At 39.9% G+C, this 25,117-nt stretch overlaps 1 protein-coding gene across 1 annotated transcript; it reads right to left on the bottom strand.

Annotated features, from left to right (window-relative positions):
- Positions 1 to 8,713: 8,713 nt before the first annotated feature.
- LOC134883147 (uncharacterized) lies at positions 8,714 to 24,774 on the bottom strand. The gene is made up of 10 exons (XM_063911356.1): positions 24,766 to 24,774; positions 24,608 to 24,675; positions 23,799 to 24,029; positions 22,807 to 23,010; positions 22,234 to 22,321; positions 22,020 to 22,086; positions 21,670 to 21,835; positions 21,313 to 21,351; positions 9,399 to 9,411; positions 8,714 to 9,313 (listed from the first exon to the last, which is right to left on the bottom strand). The coding sequence occupies exons 1-10, from the start codon at positions 24,772 to 24,774 to the stop codon at positions 8,714 to 8,716; spliced, it is 1,485 nt and encodes a 494-aa protein (XP_063767426.1).
- Positions 24,775 to 25,117: the final 343 nt, after the last annotated feature.

Genomic DNA, 25,117 nt, shown 5'->3' with positions numbered 1-25,117 from the left:
AAAACACTAAACTTAACTCGAAAATTCTCCTATGAGGAAATGTTTTAGTGCGTGACTGGCACCAACGAACACATCGCCAGAGTTAAGCAGATACCAATAATGATGCTGTTAAATGGAGTTTTAATCAGACAGTATGCAATAGGATAAGAGAGTGTGTTATTAAAGTATCGTTTCGCCAGTCACACACAGAGGTGGAAAAAGTTTTCAGATCTTGTACTTGAGTAAAAGTAGAAGTACTCAGATCTTGTACTTGAGTAAAAGTAGAAGTACTCAGATCTTGTACTTGAGTAAAAGTAGAAGTACTCAGATCTTGTACTTGAGTAAAAAGTAGAAGTACTCAGATCTTGTACTTGAGTAAAGTAGAAGTACCAGAGTGTAGGAATACTCTGTCACAGTGAAAGTCCTGCTTTCTAAATGTTCCTCCAGTGAAAGTAGAAAGTACTCTCATCTAAATGTACTTAAAGTAGCGACAGTAAAAGTAGTCATTGTCTGATTGGTCCATTTCAGAATAATATCTCTGATATGTTTTATAATTATTGATCATTAAAGTGTTCTCAGAGCTGGTAAAGGTGCAGCTAGTTTGAATGGCTTTGTATACTGCAGGGTAGCTGCTGGATTTACTCCAGGTGAACTAAAGTCTGATTTAAGGGTTGATCCTGTTTCACATCATTAATCCAGAACTGTAAAGTAACTAAAGGTAATAAAAAAATGTAGTGGAGTAAAGGTACACCATTTATTTCTGACTGGTAGTGGAGTAAAACTAAAAAGAAGCAGAAAATGGAAAATACTAAGTACACGTTCCTCACAATTGTACTTAAGTAAATCTACTGAGTTATTTTACACCACTGCACACACAATAATAGTTTTAGCAGTATTAGCATCAGACAGCAGGTACAATCCATGCAATTGTACCAAAGGCTCACTATCCTAAAACCCAAATAGTCCACAGAATTTCCCATTGGCCCAAATGCCCAATAGTCGGTAGGTCCCTTGCCTCAAAAACACATGCCAACTGTTCGGAAATGTATGCAAAATGACAGTGAAGGCATGATCCAACCAACCAGCCTCAGATTGGCTTACCATGATATTCTTACCCTAACCAATCCAACCAATAAAGGCAACAAGTACTTACCAACTAGGGGTACAAACAAGGCAGGTGATACCTTCCTGTATAGAATAGGATAGAATAGAATCCTTTATTGTCATTATACGTCATATATTGTCATAAATATATGTTTATATATATTTATATATAAAAACATATATAAATATATGTATATATATATATATATATATATATTGTGTCTGTGCAAGCTGGAGTTTAGTGCAATTATTGCTCTGAGGAAGAAGCTGGGTGGGCTGGACTGCAGTCGTGTGTATAGAGCCGGTAAAGGAGTGGACTCAGCACACAGCCCTGCGGAGAGCAGGTGCTGAGTGTGCAGGTGGAGGAGTGATGGGGGCAAAGTTTCACAGACTGGGGCCAGTCGGTTAAAAAGTATTTGATCCAGGGTGTGGGGAGGCCTAGGTTTAACAGTTTTTCAACCAGAATGTCAGGGTTCATGGTGTTGAATGCTGAGCTGTAGTCGATGAAGAGTATCTTGGCATAGCTCCCACGAGGTTCTAGATGGCTCAGTGCAGAGTGGAGAGCTATGGCGTCCTCGGTAGATCTGTTGGCTCTGTAGGCAAACTGGTGTGGGTCAAGTGTGGGAGGGAGGAAGGCCTTAATGTGATGTAGCACCAGCCTCTCAAAGCACTTCATTATAACAGGTGTGAGTGCTACAGGGCGGTAATCATTAAGGCTTTCTGTGGTTGTTTTTTGGGAACAGAGTAGCAGCAGAGTGTGTATGTTTCGGAGCGAATAGGGGGTTTCGTATCCAATTAATGGACTCACGGAAAAAATATGCTTTTGTTCCAGTGGGAAATTTTGCCGGACTACCTTTGGAACAATTGGCTGTCTGCAGTATAATGTGTCTCTTTTGGTAAAGAACTGCTACAGCAACAAAATGTTCCTCTCAAACCAACTGGGATTCACTGGTGAACGAATGCAGCACACATCAATCCTAGTAAACTACATTGTCTTTAAATGTTCTTCTACACTGCTATTTTGAAATGTACTTCAAGCTATTCTCTCCTACACTAAATCACTGTACACACACCTTTCGTCAGTTATAGAGGAAATACTCCCAAACAAAGAGTGGTAGTCCTCATGATATTACAGTCCAGCTTGAGTCTCGAGGATAAGCACAGCATGAAAACAGATCCATCAAAGTGTGGCAGGAGGAGTACAAACAGAGGTTCAATTTCATGGGGTTCCTGAATTTTACACCATGAAAATATGTTATTACTGTGTGTTTTCAGTGTTCAATATTTAATATATCCTCCAGGTTATGTTGCACTTGATGTTTCCCTTTAAGATCCCCGTTCATCAGCACAACACTCTAATGCCTCGAGCAACACATGCAAACAATAAATGTTTCTCTCATGGTTACGCTCTAAAGACATGTGTCATTTTAAATATTCAGTCTTAGACCAGATAAATCCAATAACAAAGACATATGGGTTTGATTTTACTTTTGCACTCAACACACAGTGCTGCTGGTTAGAAAAATGGAAAACCCAGTATCTGGACTTACTGCTTTGGTGGAATATTTAGTTGCATAGTTTTTAACACCTGTGTATAAAATGTGATTAGGGCTCCAGATATAAGAATGTTTTACATTTTAATATGTCAGAGTAAAGGTTAATGTCAACCAGATGGAGGGATAGCCTGGCTAACCTAGCTACACAAATACAAAAAAGTAACCAATCACAGAAAAATAATTCATTTTCTTCCAATTAATATGTCTGAGAAAAAACTGTATATGATCAGATTCAATCGAAAGATCAAAATACAGTCAAAATATCTATAAACTCAACTTCAAACCACAAAACCAGATAGGACAATCAATTAAATAAGGAAAAATATGTGGTGTATGTAAATGTCATATGTCCTTTACATTCTGAATGAAAATAGTCCCATTAAATTCAGATTGGTTAAGTTCAGGTGGGTAAAGGTGTGAATGAAACAGCAGTTCAGTCCAACCCATTGCGGTGTGTAAGTTTTATTTGGAAAAAAGTACATTTGATGAAATAAGAACTCTAAACATCATTCTTAAAAATGTAAAACGGAAAAGCTGTTCCTGCGGGCAGATATTAAATCAGTCTCTCTTCATTTGATTGTGCTCATAATAATAATGAATTGGAGATCATCAAAAAGATTTCCCATAAATTAATAAACTTTTTTTTTCCCACTTTGTTATAAGTGATATCCAGATATGATACATTAATTGAAACAAAGCACTGTAAAAACTGAGGAGTGATTCCCTTGAGTTTAATGTCTTCACTCTGCTGTCAAACTGCTCTCATGCTAAGAAGCATCAGATCAGCGCACGCGCTGCAGCGTCCAATCAGTGACGTACACACTTAGGGAGTGGCTGAGGATTTCACTGGAGGATGGTCTGGTGGTTCCTCGCTCCTCGATCCTCCGGCACAAATAAGCGCCATGGGACGCTCCTTAAGATGGCGCACACAAATCAACTTCCGGTGAGACAGAGGAGCGAGGAAATGACAAATAAGAGAACTGAAAAGTACCCCTAGTGCCTCCCCATGACTAAACTTCTCACCTTATTCTTAAGGAAGATAGAAAGGGAAATGTGTGCCCCTCTGCTGGAACAGCTTCCCCTGCGACTGGATAAGCATTGGAAAATGGGTGGATGGATGCATGGATGGATGAGCATTTTCCCATCAGTTTTCAGGAAATAGGACAGCCAACACAGGAGAACAGTACTGCAATGTTATCCAGAAGAAAATAGGTTTGACTCAAAATGAGGGAAAATTGAGAATACAGTTTGAGTGTATGGGAAGTTTTTATTGTGTTTGATTATAATATTTTTTTAATGAAACCTGTCAAAAACAATTGCTTCATGCTGATAGTGACATTTTAAATGTAATACATCTCCATTAAAACAGTGTACCAACAAGTATGGTATCATTATAAGGAAGATTATAAGAGTCACTTTCAATATTAGATTACGTATGGCTTAATATTTATCCAACCATGTGGGAAATTGGAGCAGAAACAAGTTGAAGAAAAAGCAAATCCTTCCCTGATCAGGAAGGAAAGTTGCTTAACTAGCCACACCTGTGAGCGGATTGAAGGTGAGCTGACAAATAGGCCACACCTACCTTCCAGAGAAAACCATTTCGGCTGCTTGTATTTGCGATGCTGTACTTTCGGTCATAACCCCCCCCTTCAATATCTTAGGCGAACGAAGATGGTCCGGGTAAGAGAGAGCTTTGCCTTCTTGCTCTCACTGCAGTACCGCTGCTCCGATACTCCGGCCCATCTCACGATCCATTGTCCTGATGCAAACGTGTAACTATTAAACATGTGTTTGTTCATTTATTATTGGCACTTGCCTCCACCAAGGTCTGCCTCTTTAGAGTTGTAGCATTGTGTAATTCGTACCACAATTGATTGAAGTGGATCATTCACTGGGTTCTGATTGCAGTGATTAAAATAATCAATTCCAGGCCTTGATGTGACAGCTCCAACTGCCATAGTGTTTGATATACAATTATTTTATTGTATGAATTCAGCTTGAGTAGAACGAGCAGGTGAATGTAACTATCCCCATTGAGCCCCAGCGTGGCTTCTCATTTGGCTATTAGAGGCTAAAGTAGTTAGTCTGATTAGTGGAGTGTTTACCACAGACAGAGCTCCAATATCCATCCACATATCCATTTTAATTAACGCTTCATCACAATTAGCTTGGTGATCAGCACCATAGTGGGCTGGGATGAACACACACACACACACACACACACACACACACACACACACACACACACACACACACACACACACACACACACTCAAAGGCGAATATACACATGCAGTGGCAGTATGGTAGAATGTTTTCTATCAGAGTGCCTTAAGCCAAACAGGAAACCATAATGGAGGTCATCTGACCTCTCTACACCCCACAGGGAAATAGTAATTTGGCACTCAGTTTGAACTTTTCTGTACATGCTGATGTTGCTCACAAATCACTCAGGAATCAGGACGAAGACATTTTAAGAAGAAATATGGTTTTATTGTCAAAGAATAAAAATATATGACACAACTCATTTATCTTGATTAGAACAATGTACCAAGAATCACAGTAGTGTTTTCCAAATCATAAAGTCAATAAACTATTCATCATCAACATGAAATAAGGTTTATATTATTTATATTTTAGAAACTATTCATTCGTATTTATCAAAAGGGGATAATCAATAATTATTATGACTAGTATAAAAAATACACCCAAAGATTTCAATACATTCGATGTTAGTATCACAATTTAAACAAATCATTTTTTGTAGATTTTCTATCTGATATAATTATTTATTCATGTATTGAATAAAGTTAATCATACATCATACATACATTAAGCATCATACACCCATAAAATTGCAATCCAACATAAAATATATACAGAAACTTCCAACCGTCACAGTCCTTAAACCCTGAGCTCAAGTGTCATCAACGGTAAGAACAACTGATACATTGTTAACCCAAATAATAAAACACAACAACTGCAGTAAATAGAGCAATTTGGATGAATTTTTTAAATAAACTCAACTCTAATGACATTTTTTATTTAGGCTTCTTCCCACCAATTAGAAAATCTGAGATCTAGGCCAATCTTTTTATGTAAAATATTTTAAGTTATTTAACATACCCTTAAATCAACAATGACTTGCAAACACAGTGACACTACCCTAGCACAGAGCAAATGATTTCTGTTTTTTGAAAAATGACTCGAGCTGACATTATGAAGTGATATTACTGTCACTGTGGAGTCTGAATCGAGTCTTGATTACACATATCTCAACAGCAACATTTCTAATCATTGGTTTGGACTTTGTTTACCGATGCCTCAAAACACAATTGTTCATTATTTTTCACAAAAACCTCATATCCTCCCAATCAAAAGTCTTAACCACAAGATCCGCTCATCAAAACATACCACTACAATTACACTCCATTCAGACCAAGGGCTGGTTAGTACCATTCAATCAGGTATTATCTGATGAGCTGACACTGATACAATGCTCTGCTGACTGCTGGGGGAGGAGGGAGGCTGATGAGCTGATGAGTCGAAATTTTCTTTTTTTGTTCTCGCTATGACACACAATCCAATTTTATTCATAGCACTTTTCTGCCACAAAGGTAACTCAAAGCAAACAAACCACTCACAATTTACATAAAATAAAAACACTGCTAGCTCTCCTTTCCCACTTATAACCACAGTATCGTATAGCAGCACATAGCATGTTTGTGATTTGTGACTAAGTGCCAACGCAGGACTGAATAAAACAGGAATCAAATTATACAATAAACAAAGAAATAAAGAATCAAATATAATTCAGTTAAAGAAAAATTAAAAAGGTGGGTCTTGAGTTTGCTCTTAAAAGCTTTGAATGCTCTCTGCTACCCTCAGGTCCTCTGGGAGGCTGTTCCACAGTTGTGGTCCGTAATGATAAAAGACGCCTCACCACGGGTCATTGTTTGACCTTTGGGTTTGATTAAAAGGCCAATACCAGAAGACCTGAGGTTAAGTCATATCAACAAATTTATATTTCTTTTAGACATTTGAACCTGTTTTACCGTATTTAACGTCCTTGTTCTTTTCACATACAGCTCCAGAAAAAATTAAGAGACCACTCGAAATTGTTCTTAAATCTCAATGTATGGCAGCCACTCCACTGTCTGTTGAATTCCAACACAGAGAAATGTAGTTTATAGAATACAACTAAAACATTTTTTTTAACTCAAGGACATACCATAAATAATAAAACCAGAGAAGATGATAATGCTGCAGTGGTCTCTTCATTTTTTCCAGAGCTGCATGTCAGTTGTGAGCTTTTCTCCCTCAGTCCTACTTGGCCTTTTGTTCCTTTTCCTTTTCAGATTATGACTCTAGTATTTTATGTTACAAAAATAACGATTTAATATATACCATGTCTGCTTGGATTTTTAAAAACATTTTTGAGATATCTGTTGCAACAGTCTTCATTTCTTTTAAATTAGGAAAAATAATAAATAGGGGAAAGTCTTACAGAATAAGGTGTTGTGCAAGCCGCAATGGACCCTGCATGGACTGAGCAACACTCACTCAACTGTAGAAACGTCATGTATGAACACACAGGCAGATCAATACTTGCTGATTGAGAAGGGACCATGGAGAGTTCTTCTCAGCAAATGAGGTTAACTAACACACACAAATGGAGTGTTCACTGTGTGTGTGTGGGGGGGAGTGAAAGAGTATGTATGCATTGAGTGTGTATTCCATCACCTTGACTCTAATTGCAGGCAGACACTGTAATAGAGTTCTTGCATGTGTAAGATGTATTGCTAAAACACTCCCTTTCATCAGTGTTTCATTGTGTGTGTGTGTGTGTGTGTGTGTGTGTGTGTGTGTGTGTGTGTGTGTGTGTGTGTGTGTGTGTGTGTGTGTGTGTGTGTGTGTGTGTGTGTGTGTGTGTGTGTGCGTGCGTGCGTGTGAGAGAGAGTTTCCTCAATTACTGCACAGCTGATTCATTGCATGTAAATACATATGGGGACATTTTCAAAGTGATACTCAACCTGAATCTGTTTTGTTAGTATGACGCACTTTACCCTGCAGACTGTAGTTAATAACAGGTTTTTGTTTCCGTGAATGTACTTTATACGGTCATAGTGATACATGCCTGTGGCCCTCAAATGGGGTTCCAGTATACCAAAGCGTTTTTTTGTACTTCAGGGGACACGTGAATTTAAAAAAAATCAAAAACAAGGTCAGTTACACACAATTGTAAGCAGAAAATTGTAACAGAACATGTTTAATAAAAATGAAAATGTAACTTTGATCAACCCCACTTATTACTTTTCTACTTTTGATGCATTTGGGTTGAATGAAAAATCAACATGATTTGTAATCTGAGCCTTGTGAACCTTATGACACAGAAGTTTTGAACGAGGGGTATTAACAGATTTATATTATGCTGTTGAACAAAGTGGAATAACTCGCTAACTTATGTTAACCTCAGACTTTAAACAAAAAACGTGGTAAGACATTTTGTTTATCAAAAGGACAAAAGGCCAAGTATCTTTAAATATGACAACCTAGCTACAGTGGCAAGAAAGATTGGCACATGAATGATTTTATTCATGCAATATTACAACTCACCAGAAATGACCGGGATTCCTTTTTCACAGTCAAAGACTGCACTGACATTAAGGCACTGACCGTTCCTAAATTTCCTTTAATAATAATAATATTTGGGGGGTGCCTTTCAAAGCTCCCAAGGACACCTTACAGGGCATAAGGTAATATAGGGAGAGTTAAAACAGTGGACATCTGGGGTAAAACAAGAAACACAACAGGAAGTGGTAGTACAGCTAATAGTGAGAATGCCAGTTTGAATAGATGGGTTTTGAGTTGGGTTTTGAATGTTGTTATGGAATCAGACTGTCTCTTATGCAGTGGCAGGGAGTTCCAGAGTCTTGGTGCCGAGCAACTGAAAGCTCGAGCACCCATGGTGCTGAGGCGAGAGCTGGGGATCGACAGTAGTCCAATGGAGGAAGAGCGGAGGGTGCGGGAGGGGGTGTACTCCTGAAGGAGGTCAGTTATGTAGATGGGGGCTAGGTTTTGGGGAACTTTACAGTATATGTGAGTAGAATGTTTTTGTAGTCAATGAGGTATCGTACAGGAAGCCAGTGTAGTTGAATGAGAATGGGGTTGAGTCGGTCGGATGAGTTGGTGCGGGTGATGATCCGGGCAGCAGAGTTCTGAATTATCTGCAGTCTATTAAGGAGTTTGGTGGGAAGGCCAGTCAGGAGTGCATTGCAGTAATCAATCCGGGATGTAACGAATGAGTGGACCAGGATTCCAGTGCTGGGTTGGGACAGAGATGAGTGGAGTCTAAAGATGTTCCGAAGATGGAAGAAGGCAGTGCGGGTGATGTTTTTAATGTGTGGGGCGAATGAGAGGGAGCCATCCAGAATGACAACGAGGCTTTTCACTTGGGCAGAGAATGGTATGGGGAAGCCGTCGATGATGATGTTTTGAGCTGGGGTGTTTTTTGACTTGGTGAGGGTGGATTTGGAGCCGATGAGCAGGGCCTCAGTTTTACTACAATTGAGCTTCAGGAAATTCCTGCTCATCCAGCTCCTGATGTCCTCAAGGCAGGTGGTGCGGGAGGTGGGGGGTAGGGCAGTGGTGGGTTTGGAAGCAATGTAGAGCTGTGTGCATAGCAGTGAAAGTGAACCTCATGGTGACGGAGGATTGTGCCCAGGGGGAGGAGATATATGATGAAAAGGATCAGACCCAGTACTGACTCCTGGGGGACACCCAGTGAAACAGAACACCCTGACTTGTGGTTGCCGAGTTGTACAAACTGTTGTCTGTCAGTGAAGTATATGATGTAAAGGGGCATCTGTTTAGGGAGTCAGGTAAATGATTTCTCAAACTTAAAAAAATCAAAACTTGTGCTTTGCAGCCAAGAGGAATGAACCTTATTTACCTCCAAATATTAAGTCAGCACTTCGAGGCTCTGCTCATAGTTCCAAGCTCTTATTATGCGGTTGTGTGTGTGTGTGTGTGTGTGTGTGTGTGTGTGTGTGTGTGTGTGTGTGTGTGTGTGTGTGTGTGTGTGTGTGTGTGTGTGTGTGTGTTTACTGTTATTACTGCCAATGCTAATGGCTAGCAGAGAGAATAATTAACTTGTCTTCATTGGTGTGTGTGTGTGTGTGTGTGTGTGTGTGTGTGTGTGTGTGTGTGTGTGTGTGTGTGTGTGTGTGTGTGTGTGTGTGTGCTCCCTTCATCATTTTGCTGTCGTTAGCACTGATGCTAATTGCGAGTACGCAGAATAATGAAGTACTTCTGATGTGCATGTGTGTGTGTATACATTCCTGCATCCGTTTGTGCATTTGTGTATCCTATCCAAGTGTATCCATACATAGGGTGTGTGTGTGTGTGTGCGTGCGTATGTGTGCGTGTGTGTTTGTGTGTGTGTGTGTGTGTGTGTGTGTGTGTGTGTGTGTGTGTTTACCATCCGTCACTGTCTTGTCATCAGCACTAGTGCTAATTGCTAGCAGACAGTGTAATGGAGTGGTCCCTGAAGACCATTCAACAACCTCAGACTTCAATACAGCCACGCACAAATGCAGACACACACACAATTGCACACACACACACACACACACAAACATCACACAAGCTGTGTGTGTGTGTGTGTGTGTGTGTGTCCTGATGGCAGGATTAATGAAGGAAGCAGGTGAATTAAGTTTGTGTGTGTCACAGAGACACATTGCTAGTGTGCGTATGTGTTTGTCTATGTGTGTGTGTAGTCCAACCCCACTGCTATAAACAAATAAGGAATATTCACCATAAATATATCAAAGTCATCCTAATGTGATTCTAAAGAGGATAGTCAATGTGAGATCTTTAAAGAAGCAACACAGTTGGTTCTTTCCATAATCTCATGGAAAAATGGTACTTAATATTATAATAAATGTCCCTTAGCACATATACCTTGGGTTATTGACTTTATTGTAGTAGGTTAATATTGCTAGTGGCTGTTCCTAACAAATCACATTGACATAATGTGTGCAAATACTAAGGATATCAGGGGGGTGGCCAAGGTGAGTGTAAACAACTGCTCTGGACTGAACATAAAACTGGGAGTGCTTTTACTGTTCACAAGGCATATCTTGCAATGTTCTCATGCATAACATTTAACTCACATGTTTCACAGTCACTTATTCGAAACATGCATGAAAAGAAACAATTGTCTACTCAATGTTATCTGTCAAGTCCCTTTACTAACTACTACCACTTCCAGTAAAGCTCTAGTTTCACCCACCATATGTATAACTAGCTCGTCCATTGTTGGGGGTTGACAATGTGTTTTCTGTAAATGTAAAGCCACTGACTTGATTTTGATAAAGTGTAGGGCATGCAGTACCATATCTGGGTATCAGTATATAACTAAGTGATTATTGCTTTGCAAATACTGTAGTTTAATGGTCCCTGAGGGGGATATTTTTCCGGATCTGTTGCTTTGTAGTTGTTGTATTTTTCATGCAAATGAGTTCCAATCATCCCCTTGCCTAACAAGCTCACACAATGCTTGTTCTACACACTGGTGGTGAAGATGATGGGATGGAGATCTGGATTTGATGAGGGACTGAGCTCAACCAGAGCTCTGGATGTGATGATTGGAGGTGGATGGGGTGGACGAGGGGCCACAGCGTTAACACATACAATGGCAGCTGACTGAGCAGAGATAACAGGTACAGTAACAACCGGGGTAGGAATTTCACAGCGGTAATGACGGCCATGGCTTTCATTGCCCTGAAAATAATTGTACGTCCTCTTCGCCCTGATACTGTTAAGATCTCACTTGCACACACATACACCGTTAGCTCTCTCTATCTAGGAACCTCCCTTCTCCTCACCCAGTGGCGTTTTTATATGTACAAAACTGGTGGCACGAACAACTTAGATATTTATATATAGGCTTCTTGTACCTTAATACATGGAGTAAAGAGCGCTATCACAAAGCAAAACTTAACAACAACAACAACAACAACAACAACAACAACCGTGATGCCTCAGCATGAAAACATCTGTAGGACTGACACAGACACTCGTCACCGTGGTTACAATAGCAATCGATCCAGCAGTTTGATAAAGGCTAACACAGAGATCAACATAAACTATACTTTCGCTCACCAAAGCTCCAGTACCTGGTCAACTTGTTTCATGTTCTGTTTGTATTATTTACCGCTGGTGATACTCTAAGCTCTCTCGTCTCCCCTTCATAAAAACAGTTTTCGCACACACACTTACAGTCATCAGCTCTGACTTATGAGATGACGTTTTGGTTGGGCAGCGAGCGCTTTGCTCCACTTGTGATTTATTTTTTGCCGCACACATTATTTGAAAATCTACTCTATTCAATGCGCAGTGCGGTAAAAAAGTGATTTGTTTTCCATGTCATTCATGTGTTTTTATTATCAGAAAGTGAAGTTGTTTATTTGTAAGCTCCAAATCCTAATTTTTCCCTAAATGGCCTTTGTGCCCTAAAAAAAATGTGTGACACACAAGGCCAAATGGATTTGCCCCTAAAATGACAGCATTCCAAGCCTGGAAACAACCATTGGAGATCGTTGCGAAATGTAGTTTGTTACCTGAAATAGTGTAACAGAAACTGTTGGCCAAAATGTCCTGAATCTCACCGAGCTGTTTTCCGATCTGACATGGCTCCTAGCTTTTCATTTCTTCCGGTTCCTTTGTAAGCCTGTAATCATTTAAATCAGTGGTTCAAGTCAAAAGATAAAGCTTTTAACCAGCAATCAGCATCTTTGTGCTCAGTGAATAGAGGGTCATTATGTCAAACATCAGTCTGATAGTCACAGATGATGGACCAAAGAACAGGAAAAATGAACTGAAATGAGATTAAATTATTTTAATTTCACTTTTACACCCCAATCTGACAGCTGACATTCTGAAACCAGCAATTTGCCTAGTACACTGTATCTTACATGTCTGTTTTGAAACACTCACACGTGCACTGTAATGAGGTAATGGAGCCTTTTCTTAAATCTAAAATCACTGCACTCTTGTTAGTGCTGCTGTGTTGGATGTGCTTATCTAAAAAGAGCCCCAGAGACGAGAAAAGAGTAAGAGGAAAATAAATGTGTTGCCTCAAAGAGAGACGGTGTGTTTGAGTGTCAGATTTAACTGGAAACATCAGCGCTGAAGGAAAAGCACGGACTGTAATCGATCAAAGAAATAAAATGAAGTGCAGAATTAAGAGAGTGAGAGAAAGACGGTGTTGCTTTGTTCTTCTTAAATGCTGTGTGTGTGTGTGTGTGTGTGTGTGTGTGTGTGTGTGTGTGTGTGTGTGTGTGTGTGTGTGTGTGTGTGTGTGTGTGTGTGTGTGTGTGTGTGTGTGTGTGTGTGCACGTGTGTTTCCTTTAGAGACCTCTAGAAATAAAATGAATGGTGAGTAGATGTGTTTAGCTCCTCTGGTGTGACTGCACTGTCAGCTCAACATCAATCATGATAAAACACACACACACACACACACACACACACACACACACACACACACACACACACACACACACACACACACACACATACACACACATTTGTACACATTAGTTTATGTGTGTGTTTCCAAGCTGGAAATCCACACTAAATCACAGCCTCTTGGCATCTTTGGTCATGGGCAGTCGAAATTGACTCGCACATTTTCAACCACAACACTTGCACACACACATATACACATTTACATAAACCCTCGAGAATCAAGAGGTCTATTTCCTAAGATTACAAATTCATCCTGAACTGCAAAACTTGTAAAAACGTTATAATTCGAAGCTTGATATTCCTACTTTTGGAAGTTAAAGCTACTATTATTATTATTATTATTATTATTATTATTATTATTATTATTATTATTATTATTATTATTATTATTATTATTATTATTATTATTATCCTATTATATACAGAGTTATTTTGTGTACACGTTTAAATGCGCTTGTTTTTTAGATTTAAAAGGCAGGCCTAACACACATTTTTGTCACGTGTGTTACTGAACTTGTTATTGTTGAAGTCACTGAGAAATTAGTAAAACCTTTTCATATAAAGTGATGTACTGTAAGTTATTATTTGTGGCAGTTTGGCAACAACAAAAATCTGTATCTATACAGATAGAGATCTTAGGTTAGCTTTTGTGTTTTTACATTGTAACAATTAGTTGATATAACTTTAAAAAAGTACATATTAACTAAATATTAACACCTTATTCTGCTTTGATGCCATAATTCACCACCTATTATTAGCTCACAGCGGAATGAGTAGATCTGAAAAGGAACACCTTAATGTCCTCAAACCAGAATCTATATTGAAACTAACCCAATTTTCACAAAAATCATATCAATATGGAGGTTTCCTGTGCCAATACTTCAGGTGAGAATGTTGAAGGCAGAGCTGGTACTACAGATCTGCAGAGAACAGGCTCTTCTGTGGTTTGTACAAACTAGCACTCCTCACGCGTCATCGTAGTAAACAATACCTTTTACCTAGCCACGCTGTGCCGTGAAAATCCATTCTCGCCACGGTTGGAGTTGGTGCAGCTCAGCTTGGTGCCAGTATCCCTCCAACCTATTCAGACAGGTTAGAACTTGCAAGGGAAACCATCTTTTTAAAGGTGTGTAATATCAGCTCTGTGCCTTCCCCCTTGCTCCAAAGCAAACCTATTCCAAGAAACGCGAGTTCTGAAAGCGTTAATTCTGCTCTGATCTTATGGCCTCTGCCAAGGAGGGTATGTTTTGTCTGTTTGTTTGTCAGCAGAATTACAGAATTACTGCCTGCTTTTCATGAAATTTGGCAGAGATGTGCAACATGGAGCAATACTTTTGTTACTTAAATAGTACATTTATGCTGCATGTGTCAGAATGAACCAAAAATCACACATATCTATCAATTCATTTTTTAAATTAGCCTACCTGAGCCATAGAGTACAACACACATTATTCTTACTGTCCATGTTGTTTCAACCTTAGAAATTACACACAAAAATGGAAAATGGGAACATCTAAAGAACATTTGAATGGTTTCTTTCACTACGGGTACAGCTGTATGAATGCCAGATTGCATCAGCATACAGTGTTGTGGTGCGTTCACGCCGCGCTCCGTGTTAATCTTGCTAGTTTGACCACAGCATCAGTTGGGTTAACCCGCGTCCCGTTACAAACTACTCAAACTGGCGAGGTGTCAGGGCTACCAACAGAATGGACATATTATGCATGTGATTGAATTGTAAGATAATTATCAAAATGATGAGCAAAAAATATGAATTAATGCTTTGGCAAGTGGACGAAAATAGCACGCAAAACACTTTTCAAATGCTTGATTTCTGAATGGAGATCGGACCGCTATGCTCTGCTACAGTTGTAGCTGATCAGGCCACACTGAAAATATCATCTTATATGTTATGCTCATGCAATGGTTTTTGGTTTTGTGTTTTCTTTGGCACTTGCTCTCTCTCCCCCTCCCTTCTCTGAAGGGCTTCTGTGTAGCAGTGGGCGTGGCTAGCTTGCTCCTGGCGGCAGACGAGGCACACCTGATTCAAATCACCTCATCAACCAGCTCCATAGAAGTCTGGTCCTCACTCCACTTTTCTGCCAGAGGATTCCATGTAGTGTCTCTCTGCTGCTTACAGCCTTCTGTTCCAGAGCTCCAGTTTTTGTGTGTACTCCAGACGTTTTTCCTTGGACGTCTCTCCCAGCTCACCAGAGATATTTCTGCTAACCAGCCAGCTCCAGTGTCCAGTGTGCACCATTAGAGAGGTCAAGCTTTTTGTTTGTAATTTAAATCAAAGGGAAATAGCTTTAAAATAGTGAGATGGAAAGAAGGTCTGACCTGGTCCAAACCAAAAACCAGTTTAAGTGCTAATCCTCAAACAGAAAAACAACAATATGATCATAAATTGAATTTATGATCATATTCCACTCATAGATATAAGATAATGACAATTACACACACTCAGGACAGCCCTTCCTTCATCATTGTCTAGTTGTGCGTCTTTAACGGCTGATTTAAGAGGAATAATGTAGTCTGTAACCCTACACACACACACATACACACACCTGTTATCCCGGTGCTAAGTCCCTGCATACTCTGAGATCCCTCATTATCCTGTTACTGTTTGTTTTTGTGCATGTTTAAGTATTGTTAGCTGTATTTCTTCCGACTTGAGAGACTGAATAATGATTTTAATCTGCAGCTGTTCTGTGGTTCCCCAGCTCCCATTGCAAAGGTGTGCATCTGTAGTACCCTTAAGCAGAATGGAGCTTACAAATAGAAAATAACATGTGTTCCCTTACCTTTTTAAAAATTAAACATAATGCATTTGCTAGATTTGCTTGAAGGCACGAAACATGATTATCGTGAGCCGCAAAGACTTGAGGCCTGTACGACGAAGCAGGATTTGCAGTGAGAGAGGAAACATCAGGGTTAACTCTGGGTTTTGGGTCCTGCGCTGGTTCACTTCCTACCGGGGTAAATCGCCATGGTAACTTATGCTATACACCAGCCTATTAAAGTTCCATCTATAGGCTTTCTCTGAGTATTTGTATGAAAGATACAGATTCTCGTCAGAAGGGCTGACTAATCTGTGGTAGCTCCTCGAGCCTTACATTGCCAGTGTCAGTGTCAGAGTTGTGCACTTTAACGTTCCAAAACCAGGGTCAGGATTGAAATGACCTTTGGTTTACTGGAGGCCTGGTTCTCCTGCCTGCGAGGGCTCAGAAGAGAAGGCCCCTCCTGCAGACACCCAACCAACGGATGTGGTAGACCCCATCACTCTAGACTGCCCTACTGGCAGGTGTTTATTACACAGTTTGATTTTCATCAACAAGTCATTATTCCATAAAAGACTTGTTGATGCCGTATGGCTCTGTCTAAAATGGACAACATTGTTGGGAGATTTAAAATATTCAGCGATTCTGACTGCGGTGAACTCAGCCGTCTTTCGCGTTGGCTCGGTCAGATCAGCAGCTCTTCATTTATTTCCTGCTATATTTGATGAGTAACACAAATATGTTTCATTTTGACATTAGTTCTTAATGAAATTGATACTGTTCAACTTTGTAGTAGTAAGCTTACTATCAACAATACAATGAAATACTTTTACTGTGTATTTTATTTTTAAATAAAAATATGAAAGTCCCCTCCTGAGAACAAGATCAAGCCACCTCTCAGTTTGATGAGGGATAAAATGATTGTTTGCCATAAGTCCTTCGTGAGGTTGATACTGTTGGGCTCAGTACTAGTGAAACTCCTCCCATAAGTACGATGAAGTACTTTTACTGCTTACTTTTTGAGTAGTCCTCTGTCAAAGTCCCCTCCTGTATACGCATTTGTTCTGCTATCTTTAATAAGTGTTAAACATTTCTTCATGATATTGTTGGACAGAGTATTTTAAGAGGCTATGGTAGACATGATATCAGCACTGCTTCCAGTCAGTACTCGAGCAGCAGCAGCATGTTTACCCCTTGGAAAGTCTTCAGAGGCTGGCCTGGATACTGCTCACAACTATCCTTAGCACAGTGACACCCCCTTGTCAGTCTTGTTGGCCTCTATGATGCTGCTGTCTTTAATAATACGATTTTTCTCTGCCCCTAGTTTTTTCCTCACAGATGTATCAGTCTCATCTTTGCGTGCTACCACCCTGAAGTGAAATGATGGTTTGATTCCAGTTTGGACAGTTTTTATTTATTTATTTGACAATAGCTCATACATGAGATTTCAAAGTTCTTTTATTCTGAAAAAAAAGGAACATAGATTTAAAGTTACTAACAATAAATTGTTACTGAATTACTCGTTTTTCTTTCACCCATTTTTCCACTTCCAGTTTGGCTTTTTACATGAATTTATTGAATTGATTATTGAATTATGTGTATGTTAGAGTTCAAGCCCCTTTATTTCAATATCAAGCTCTAATGTTCTTTTGGACAGGGCCCTCACATTGTCTGCTGCAGCCTGAAACAAATGAATCACATATAAGTTGCTTTATCATTCAAGCACTGTCCCCACATTTTAAATTGACTACTTTTTAATTGAGCTTAATTAATTAGTTGTGATGACACTGGCCTAGGCATGGAGGGCCCAGGCTCCAGGGGAGGTAAAGTTCCTTCTTCCTGCAAATTGAGCAAAGCAAATCATTTATTTTTCGCAAGAGAATAGTTGATTGTGTAGACCACCACAATTTGCAAGTAATCAGAAATAACCAATTAAACCAAAGTGTCCTCGCCCCCACTGTCTGTGTTGATAAGGGCAAACCGGAAACTTCATATAATTGGTAACAAAATGCTAAAGTGTACTGCCAGAGCTCTGTCTGAGCAACAGACACCGTCTCTTCATCTACGCCCTCCTGAAAAAAGAAGAAATGTAAATGGTGTATTTTATCCATAATCAGCCACAGCTGATATACCGGGGATAGAAGGTTAACTTACTTGTATGGGGTAGGCTGTAATATGGGGGTGGCAGCAACACCTCGTTATCCCCATCATCTGCAGGAAAATAAAGTACATGTTACTTACTCCCACACAAGCAGGGATATTATATAATTGTGTTTTAATAGAGCCCCAGCAAGTTATAGGACACAGACTCCTGTATACAATGTCACAGGAGTGGCTGCCACCAGGGGCGGTAGAGACACCCCCTTCCAGCCCTACCATTAGGGTCCGACCCTGATAATTGCTGAGGGCCAGCTCCTCAGCAGTGGTGAAGTCTTGCATTGGAGGGCCCCCTCCTGTCTTCCTCAAGTCACTTTTTTTTCTTTTTGGCTGCAAGAATTGTGAAAACATTTAACTGCTTTCTATACCGTTATGAAACAGACTAGTTAAAGCACTAAATACTTGTAGTTGTTTTTTTAAATCTCAAAAGAGGCCAACTTAGCACTTTGAATAATGTTTTTATATACCTTTTGGTCCTGTTACTCCGGCCGGGGTTACATCTGACAAAAGAAAATAATTGATCATATAAGATAAGATGTACCTTTTATTAATGCCAGAGGGGAAATTCAGGAGTTTATGCAGTAACAGAGTGAGAATGAAAAACAGGACAGTACTCACACTTAATTAAAATGATGTACAGGTAAGTAACTGTTACATGAACATATACATTTGTGTCCGGATACACAGCTTGAATTCAAAAATAAACGTTTCACTAAGCAATGTAATCAATTCAAAAGGAATTCAAAAATATTATGTCAGGGATGTGCTATTTGATAGGCCCCAAACACAGTAACACACTGGAAGCTGCATAAAGTGAGCTTTATTTTAAAAAGGAGTTACATAAGAGGGGGACCAGACCACAATCACTAACAAGTACAAACGAGAGGACACAAGGCACAGGAGCAGAAGCTGAGACAGGAACATGAGGAAACATGTATGACGATCACACCAAGAACATGAGGGAAGACACAGCTGGAGAGGGGAGGGGCAACAGGTGAACACTCAGACAATCAGGCACATGATGGCAGACACATGAAGTAAAACCTTATTAGGCTTCAAGTCTACTCCTGACCTTCGGGCAGTGATATCAAAAAGAAGCAAAAGTCTGGCACTCATTGACAAACAAGAACGTTCATCTGTTAATGCTGGCCCGTTTTTGCATCCAATACACTTTTAAAGATGTGGAGCTGTGCCTGCTGTTACTTGTACATAATATTATAGGACGTATTCTACTCACACATTCACGGAGTCTGCTTTTGCCCGCTGTCTTTCCTTAGTTTGGCAGCTGCAGCCGTGTTGCTCTCGCCTGGATTATATTTCTATAATCTTCATAGTGCTGTAGAATTATTTCCTGCTCCTCCATTGTAAAGTAAGTCGCTCTAGACTCCCCCATGATAGCAATTGGTCGAATGCTCCAAATACCGCCCCTTTTTATGTGAATGCTCATAACTAGATTGGGGAAAACCTGGGTTGATTTACCGGGTGGATGACCAGCGTCGTAGGACGGTTTAGCGAGATCGCGCTTGTTAGGGTTAATGAAGCCAGATAACTCAAACATATCCAGGGTCTGTTGAACTGGCTTGGTAGTTCAGGCCTCAGGTCTCTTTCAATGTATCAATAAGTATGCCATCTCTCTGCCTCGATGTATTCCTTATGGTTTCCAAAGAGGCTGTTTACATTTGACCCACATTAGAAATATTACAAGCTGCGGTTTATAATTTGAAACCCCCACAGTTCTGCTTCAAGGCATCCGAAGTTGTAATCCCATTACAGATGTTTCACAAACCAGCAGGATAAAGATTCTTTTCAATTCAAAGGAACTACATATTAAACCACATGGTAAATGCTTCATATTTTATTTGAGTACGTGTAGTGCGTTTTTATGTTCAGCTTTACACGGTACATTGGAGACAAATACACCTGTTAAGAGAAAGACAATAGTGTGTTCCTGTGTTTCGAGGGAGTAATACCTTTTATTAGCGGCAGATTCACCTCATCCTAATGAAGTAGTTTGGTTGGCCTGCAGCTACAGACGCTGCTTTCTTTGTGTTCAAAATGTTACATTTCATTCAGTTATACTCAGGGTCAGGAGGGTTCCTTTAACATGTATTTCATTATGAAATGAATGTAACCTTTTTACTTTCCGTTACTTTTGGATTACCTCAATATCATATGCAATGCAATCAATACAAAACAGATCATACATTATATACATTATAGGCAAGGTGTAAGTATACTTTAAGAATGCTATTCAGTTTGATCCATGAATTAAATGTAGATAGTATTTGTATTTAATAAATCAGGTGTCCACCTACACTCCAAAAATGTTGTGAATTCACAATAAATAATTGGATAAGTTTTGCATGACTTTCACAGTAAGGATTACAGCAATACACTGTGAAATGTACTCACAGGAATTTACTGTGATTTCACATCTGTGATATTACAATGCATTGTTGTAAAAGCACAACTGTATACTGTAACTTCACAGCTTCAATGACAAAGTACTTACTGTGATATTACAGTTCATTACTGGGGAATTACAACCTTTTGCTGTACCGTACATCATTACAACAAGGCCCTGTACTTTTACAGTGCGTACTGTGAAAGTAATGCACAAGTTGACAGTAATTTACTGTGAATTTACAATGTATACTGTGGAAGTCCTGCAAAAATTGGCCAGTAATTTACTGTGCATGCAGATGAAGATTCCATTTACTGTGAATTTACAATCATTGTACAATTAAAATCTACCAACACACAAGGTAAAGTCAATGTTAGCCCAATGGCATATTTATTTACAAATAAAGGTTTTTCAACATAAATGCCCAAAAATTCAAGAATTCAAGATATTCAACTTCCTACTCATAAACGTTCCTTAAAATGCAGAGAAACTACCTGTGTCACAATTCAACGATTCAACTAGCTGTGTCACAATAACAGTAAGAGGATGGGAATGAGGCCTACATGGCAAGGTAAGAGAGGAAAGGAGAGAGCGATGAAGGGATGTCGTGAAGGGGTCAGGCGCTCCTCTCAGTCTCAAACATTCTATAATGAGTCCACACGTAACAGCGTTGTGCAAAAAAGTTGTCTTCAGAAAAGTACAAAAAGAACTACTCAAAACTGAGCCTGACAACTTCTGCTGCAAAAAGTCAATGATGCCCACTCAAAGTCAATAAGCTTCCTCAAAAGGGTGCTCACACCCTTTTGAGCCTCTTTCAGGATTGATGCCCAAGAAGCACCTGTTAATAAGCAAAGATAGTTTCAGTTTTAAATAGACTTATGTATTGCAGGCAGCATTTATCAAGGTTTTCATTCGTGCCTTTTCCAATATCACACCCTAATAGACTTATAATCCAAACTTGTTGGATCTTCCTCTCACCATGAAATGATTTTTAGCCAGGGTGCGAAATTGAATGAGTTTGCAAGATCAGGATGGTCTCACCAGGCTAGCCAAAGTTACCTCCTTTGTCAGCATTTTAGACCTCAAGTCAATCTTTGAGTTGGAAGCCTATACTATAATATGAATTACAAGATTAAATGTGATCTTTATACAATACCTTTGAATGAAGTCCAGCGTCGACGATCCAGCGGCAGGATACTCAAGGTTAAAGACGTAATAGCTGCTGAAGAAAGCAGCTACTCTGTGTAAAAACAAAGGGTGTGGGCCCATTACGACATGTCCCTCGATGGATATAAGCCATCCAGAGGGCTTCATCATGTCACCTGAAATGAACAGATACCACATCATGTGTTATGAGCACTTTGAGATCTGTTTCAGATATAAAGTGCTATACAAATGTAATCATTATTATTATTAATATTATTATTTATTGTGGTCATGTAGATTCCTAGAATCAAAACCAAATACTGAGTTAGAAATGTCGATACAAGATCCAAGTAACATTACCTTGAATGATCAAACAGGGGGTGCTGGGGAGTTCTGCAGTATTAAGGTCCACAGCAGTGGCACATGGCTGTAACATAGTAACACACAATAGCATAGATTTAACGTTAAAGGATAAATATTGTTCATTGGTCAGAGGTAAATCATACAAGGTCATAAATGGCGTCTAATGTAATCACTCATTTTGCATTTTAAATATTTGAATAAAAAATCTTACATCAACTTCAAGCATCAAATTCTCCTTCCGCTCTTTGAAGTACGACATTAGGAGCAGCAGGATGCAGGCTGGGCCCCACCTCATACACCTAGGGGTGGGCATCACAGGGTAACAATACGATTGGGGGCGGCTAAGCTCAGAAGGTGGAGCAGGTCGTCTCATGACTGAAGGGTCAGCAGTTTGATTCCCGGTTGTGACTGTCTAAATAGACCCATTCCACAGCAGTCATGTTGCGGTGTCATAGTGTTGTAAGCACAGGTGTATTTGATCAAATTAATTATGGTCAAGGTATTTTGTGTGTCACAGCCATGCCACAGAGCCACTATGCACAATATCAGCACCCTGGCTCAGCTTAATCCTAAATGGAACAGGGCCATAATCACAGGTAATTACACCTGTGTTTACTACACTATTGACACTGCAGCATGCTTGCTGTGAAAAGGGTCCGTGTCAAAGTGTCAATAAAGTAGTCAAGAGAAAAGTATGTTTTGTCCTGTTTCAGGGTTATTCATGGTCATATACAATGCTTTCGATCAAAATGTTGACAGATTTTACCCCTATATTTCCACATACCCGTATTGGTCAACAGGACCTCTTGCCAGTCTGGCCTCTCCTGCCATTCCCGTGCGCGGTCTTCCTTCTCTGCGGCGTTGAGCAAGAGTATTATTCCTATTTTTGTACTCCACTCTCGTTTTTACTTGTTGCAGAAGAGAGTGACATCCGTCTCCAGCAGTATCACCGTGCTTGCCAATGTCGCCAAATGTGTTTGAATGGCTCCTGAAAATAGGGGTGGGACAATTAGAAAATATGTCACCATTGTGGCCAAAATAATCACGATAAACTATATAATAGCAATACGAAATATAAGTACAAAAGGTCCAACATGCATTGTATCGTAGCGTCAAACTGTAGCTTCTACTTTGAACCAGTGTGGTTCAAAGGGAAACCTGAACACTAACTTGCATGCAGGCCAAGACACGTGCCACATAAGCTAACAGCTAATGTGAGGGTAACTTCAAAAAAAAAAATAGGCTAAAAAAACCTGTATTTTAATAATAATATACGGGATTAATAATGCTGCGTTCACATGGAGTCCAGCAGACAGCAAACGGCCAATGCCACTAGACAGAACGGTTAAAAACAAACAAACGGTCTGACAGGACGGCACAACGCCTCACTATGTTGCTATGGCGATGTCGACATACTCATACGTCACATCCGGTTGAGGATACCGTCGCCGCAGACGGCAAAAGTTAAAATATTTTAACTCTTTAACTAAGTTTTACTGTCGTAATGTCGTCCACTAAAATGACATCCGGTTTGCCGTCTGCCGGACTCCATGTGAATACAGCATAAGTCTGGTTTCCTTGACTATACTAGCTCTGTTTTAACAAACCATGTTTACAAAGTCTTCACTTCTGCACCCTTGTGACATCACAGGTGCAGGAAATTAGTCAATGAAAACTACAAACAGTTAAAGGGGGTGGGGCTCGGGATTAACTGACGTTAATTGTGTTTTTTTAAATTACAATTAACGATAATATTGATAGTAGTCCCATCCCTACCTGACAACGTTTCTCACAACGCTGTGGCACATGGCTCTGGATGGGTTGCGGTCGTGCTGCATCATTTGGTCCACGAGCACGACCACGAAGGCCTTTCTCTGGTCTTGCAATGGTCTTTCTTCTTTTTCCACTCTAAGTCGAATGGCTGAGGACACCTGGTCCCAGTTGAGACGAAAGTCTACATACCATGGCATGCCAAGCTGTGAAGGGCTTGACGTGCTTGGGGCAGTGCTTGGAGGGGATGGGATGGGATGAACATAGTTAAAACACTATTTAAAAGCAGCCTTCCTCTTTGCATCTGTACTGAGCCTTCCCCTGTTATAGAGTGTGAGTAGATCATCTCTGTTCATTTCCTCAATGATGAACTTATATTGGCCTGAGGGAATCCGAGTTCTTTCAATTTCTCACTCAGAAAGTGAATTAAGTGAATTAGACAGGCCAAGTTCATGAGCACTTTGAAAGCCATCAATAATGGTTTGTATGGTGCTTGCCGGTAAGAGTAACTTAGATTGCAATTTCAAGTAGAAAAGTGTAAGGTTCTGTAAAAATAGGTTTTCGTCCACAGCGAATGTCATTTCTGGTTCAATATGTTCAGCAGCAGCAGCTTCTGAATATGACAGACTGGGTCCTGGCAATGGTTCTGTAGTAATAGACTTGTCTAGAACAAAGTCATCTAAAACTGAATCCTCTGCACACCTATGTTTCCTGGAAATATGTGAAATTAAAAAAAAACGTGAGGCCCAGCAGCTTGTAGGTAGGACTTATGCTGCCTATACATATGAATTTGCAGTCCCGTGTGTTTTCTGTACCTCTGTGAGCAGTCAGGCACCCCACACTGGTAGTGATAATTGGGGGCATTACTATGCAGCTTTGTGTGCTGAACAAAGTTATACACATTCTCAGACACATGCTCACATCCAACCAATTTACAGTGGAACATTGTGGTGCATTTTAACTAGTCACCTACCCAAACCATTTCTCCTCACTGTTAGCCTGACACTGAACAGGATGGTTAGCCTACCTGACACTGAACAGGATGGTTAGCCTGCCTGACACTGAACAGGATGGTTAGCCTGCCTGACACTGGACAGGATGGTTAGCCTCGCCCTCTGATGACCTAGAAAGAAAAGGGAAAGGAGAAATTACACAAAGGCAACCAACAATACGAATTTCAGTTTGAATGCAGATTATGATCATGAGCATGTTGTAAAAAACATGACATCTGTACATATTTGCTGGTTTGTTTGTTTTTTTAAAGAGAGAGAGAAACTTTATGGACATTTTTGGAGTTACATCACCTTTGGGTGTACTGCAATATT

This window comes from Eleginops maclovinus, chromosome 20 (genome assembly GCF_036324505.1).
Source record: "Eleginops maclovinus isolate JMC-PN-2008 ecotype Puerto Natales chromosome 20, JC_Emac_rtc_rv5, whole genome shotgun sequence".
Lineage (NCBI taxonomy): Eukaryota > Metazoa > Chordata > Actinopteri > Perciformes > Eleginopidae > Eleginops > Eleginops maclovinus.
This window is presented reverse-complemented; position numbering and strand designations above follow the sequence as displayed.

What these genes read in the sequence shown, in the direction of transcription:
- LOC134883147 (XM_063911356.1), bottom strand. An exon ending in GTGCCTGACTGCTCACAGAG is followed by an intron (nt 24,030 to 24,607) that starts GTACAGAAAACA and finishes ATCCCCTCCAAG; the next exon opens with CACTGCCCCAAGCACGTCAA. An exon ending in GGTCCTGTTGACCAATACGG is followed by an intron (nt 22,322 to 22,806) that starts GTATGTGGAAAT and finishes GCCCACCCCTAG; the next exon opens with GTGTATGAGGTGGGGCCCAG.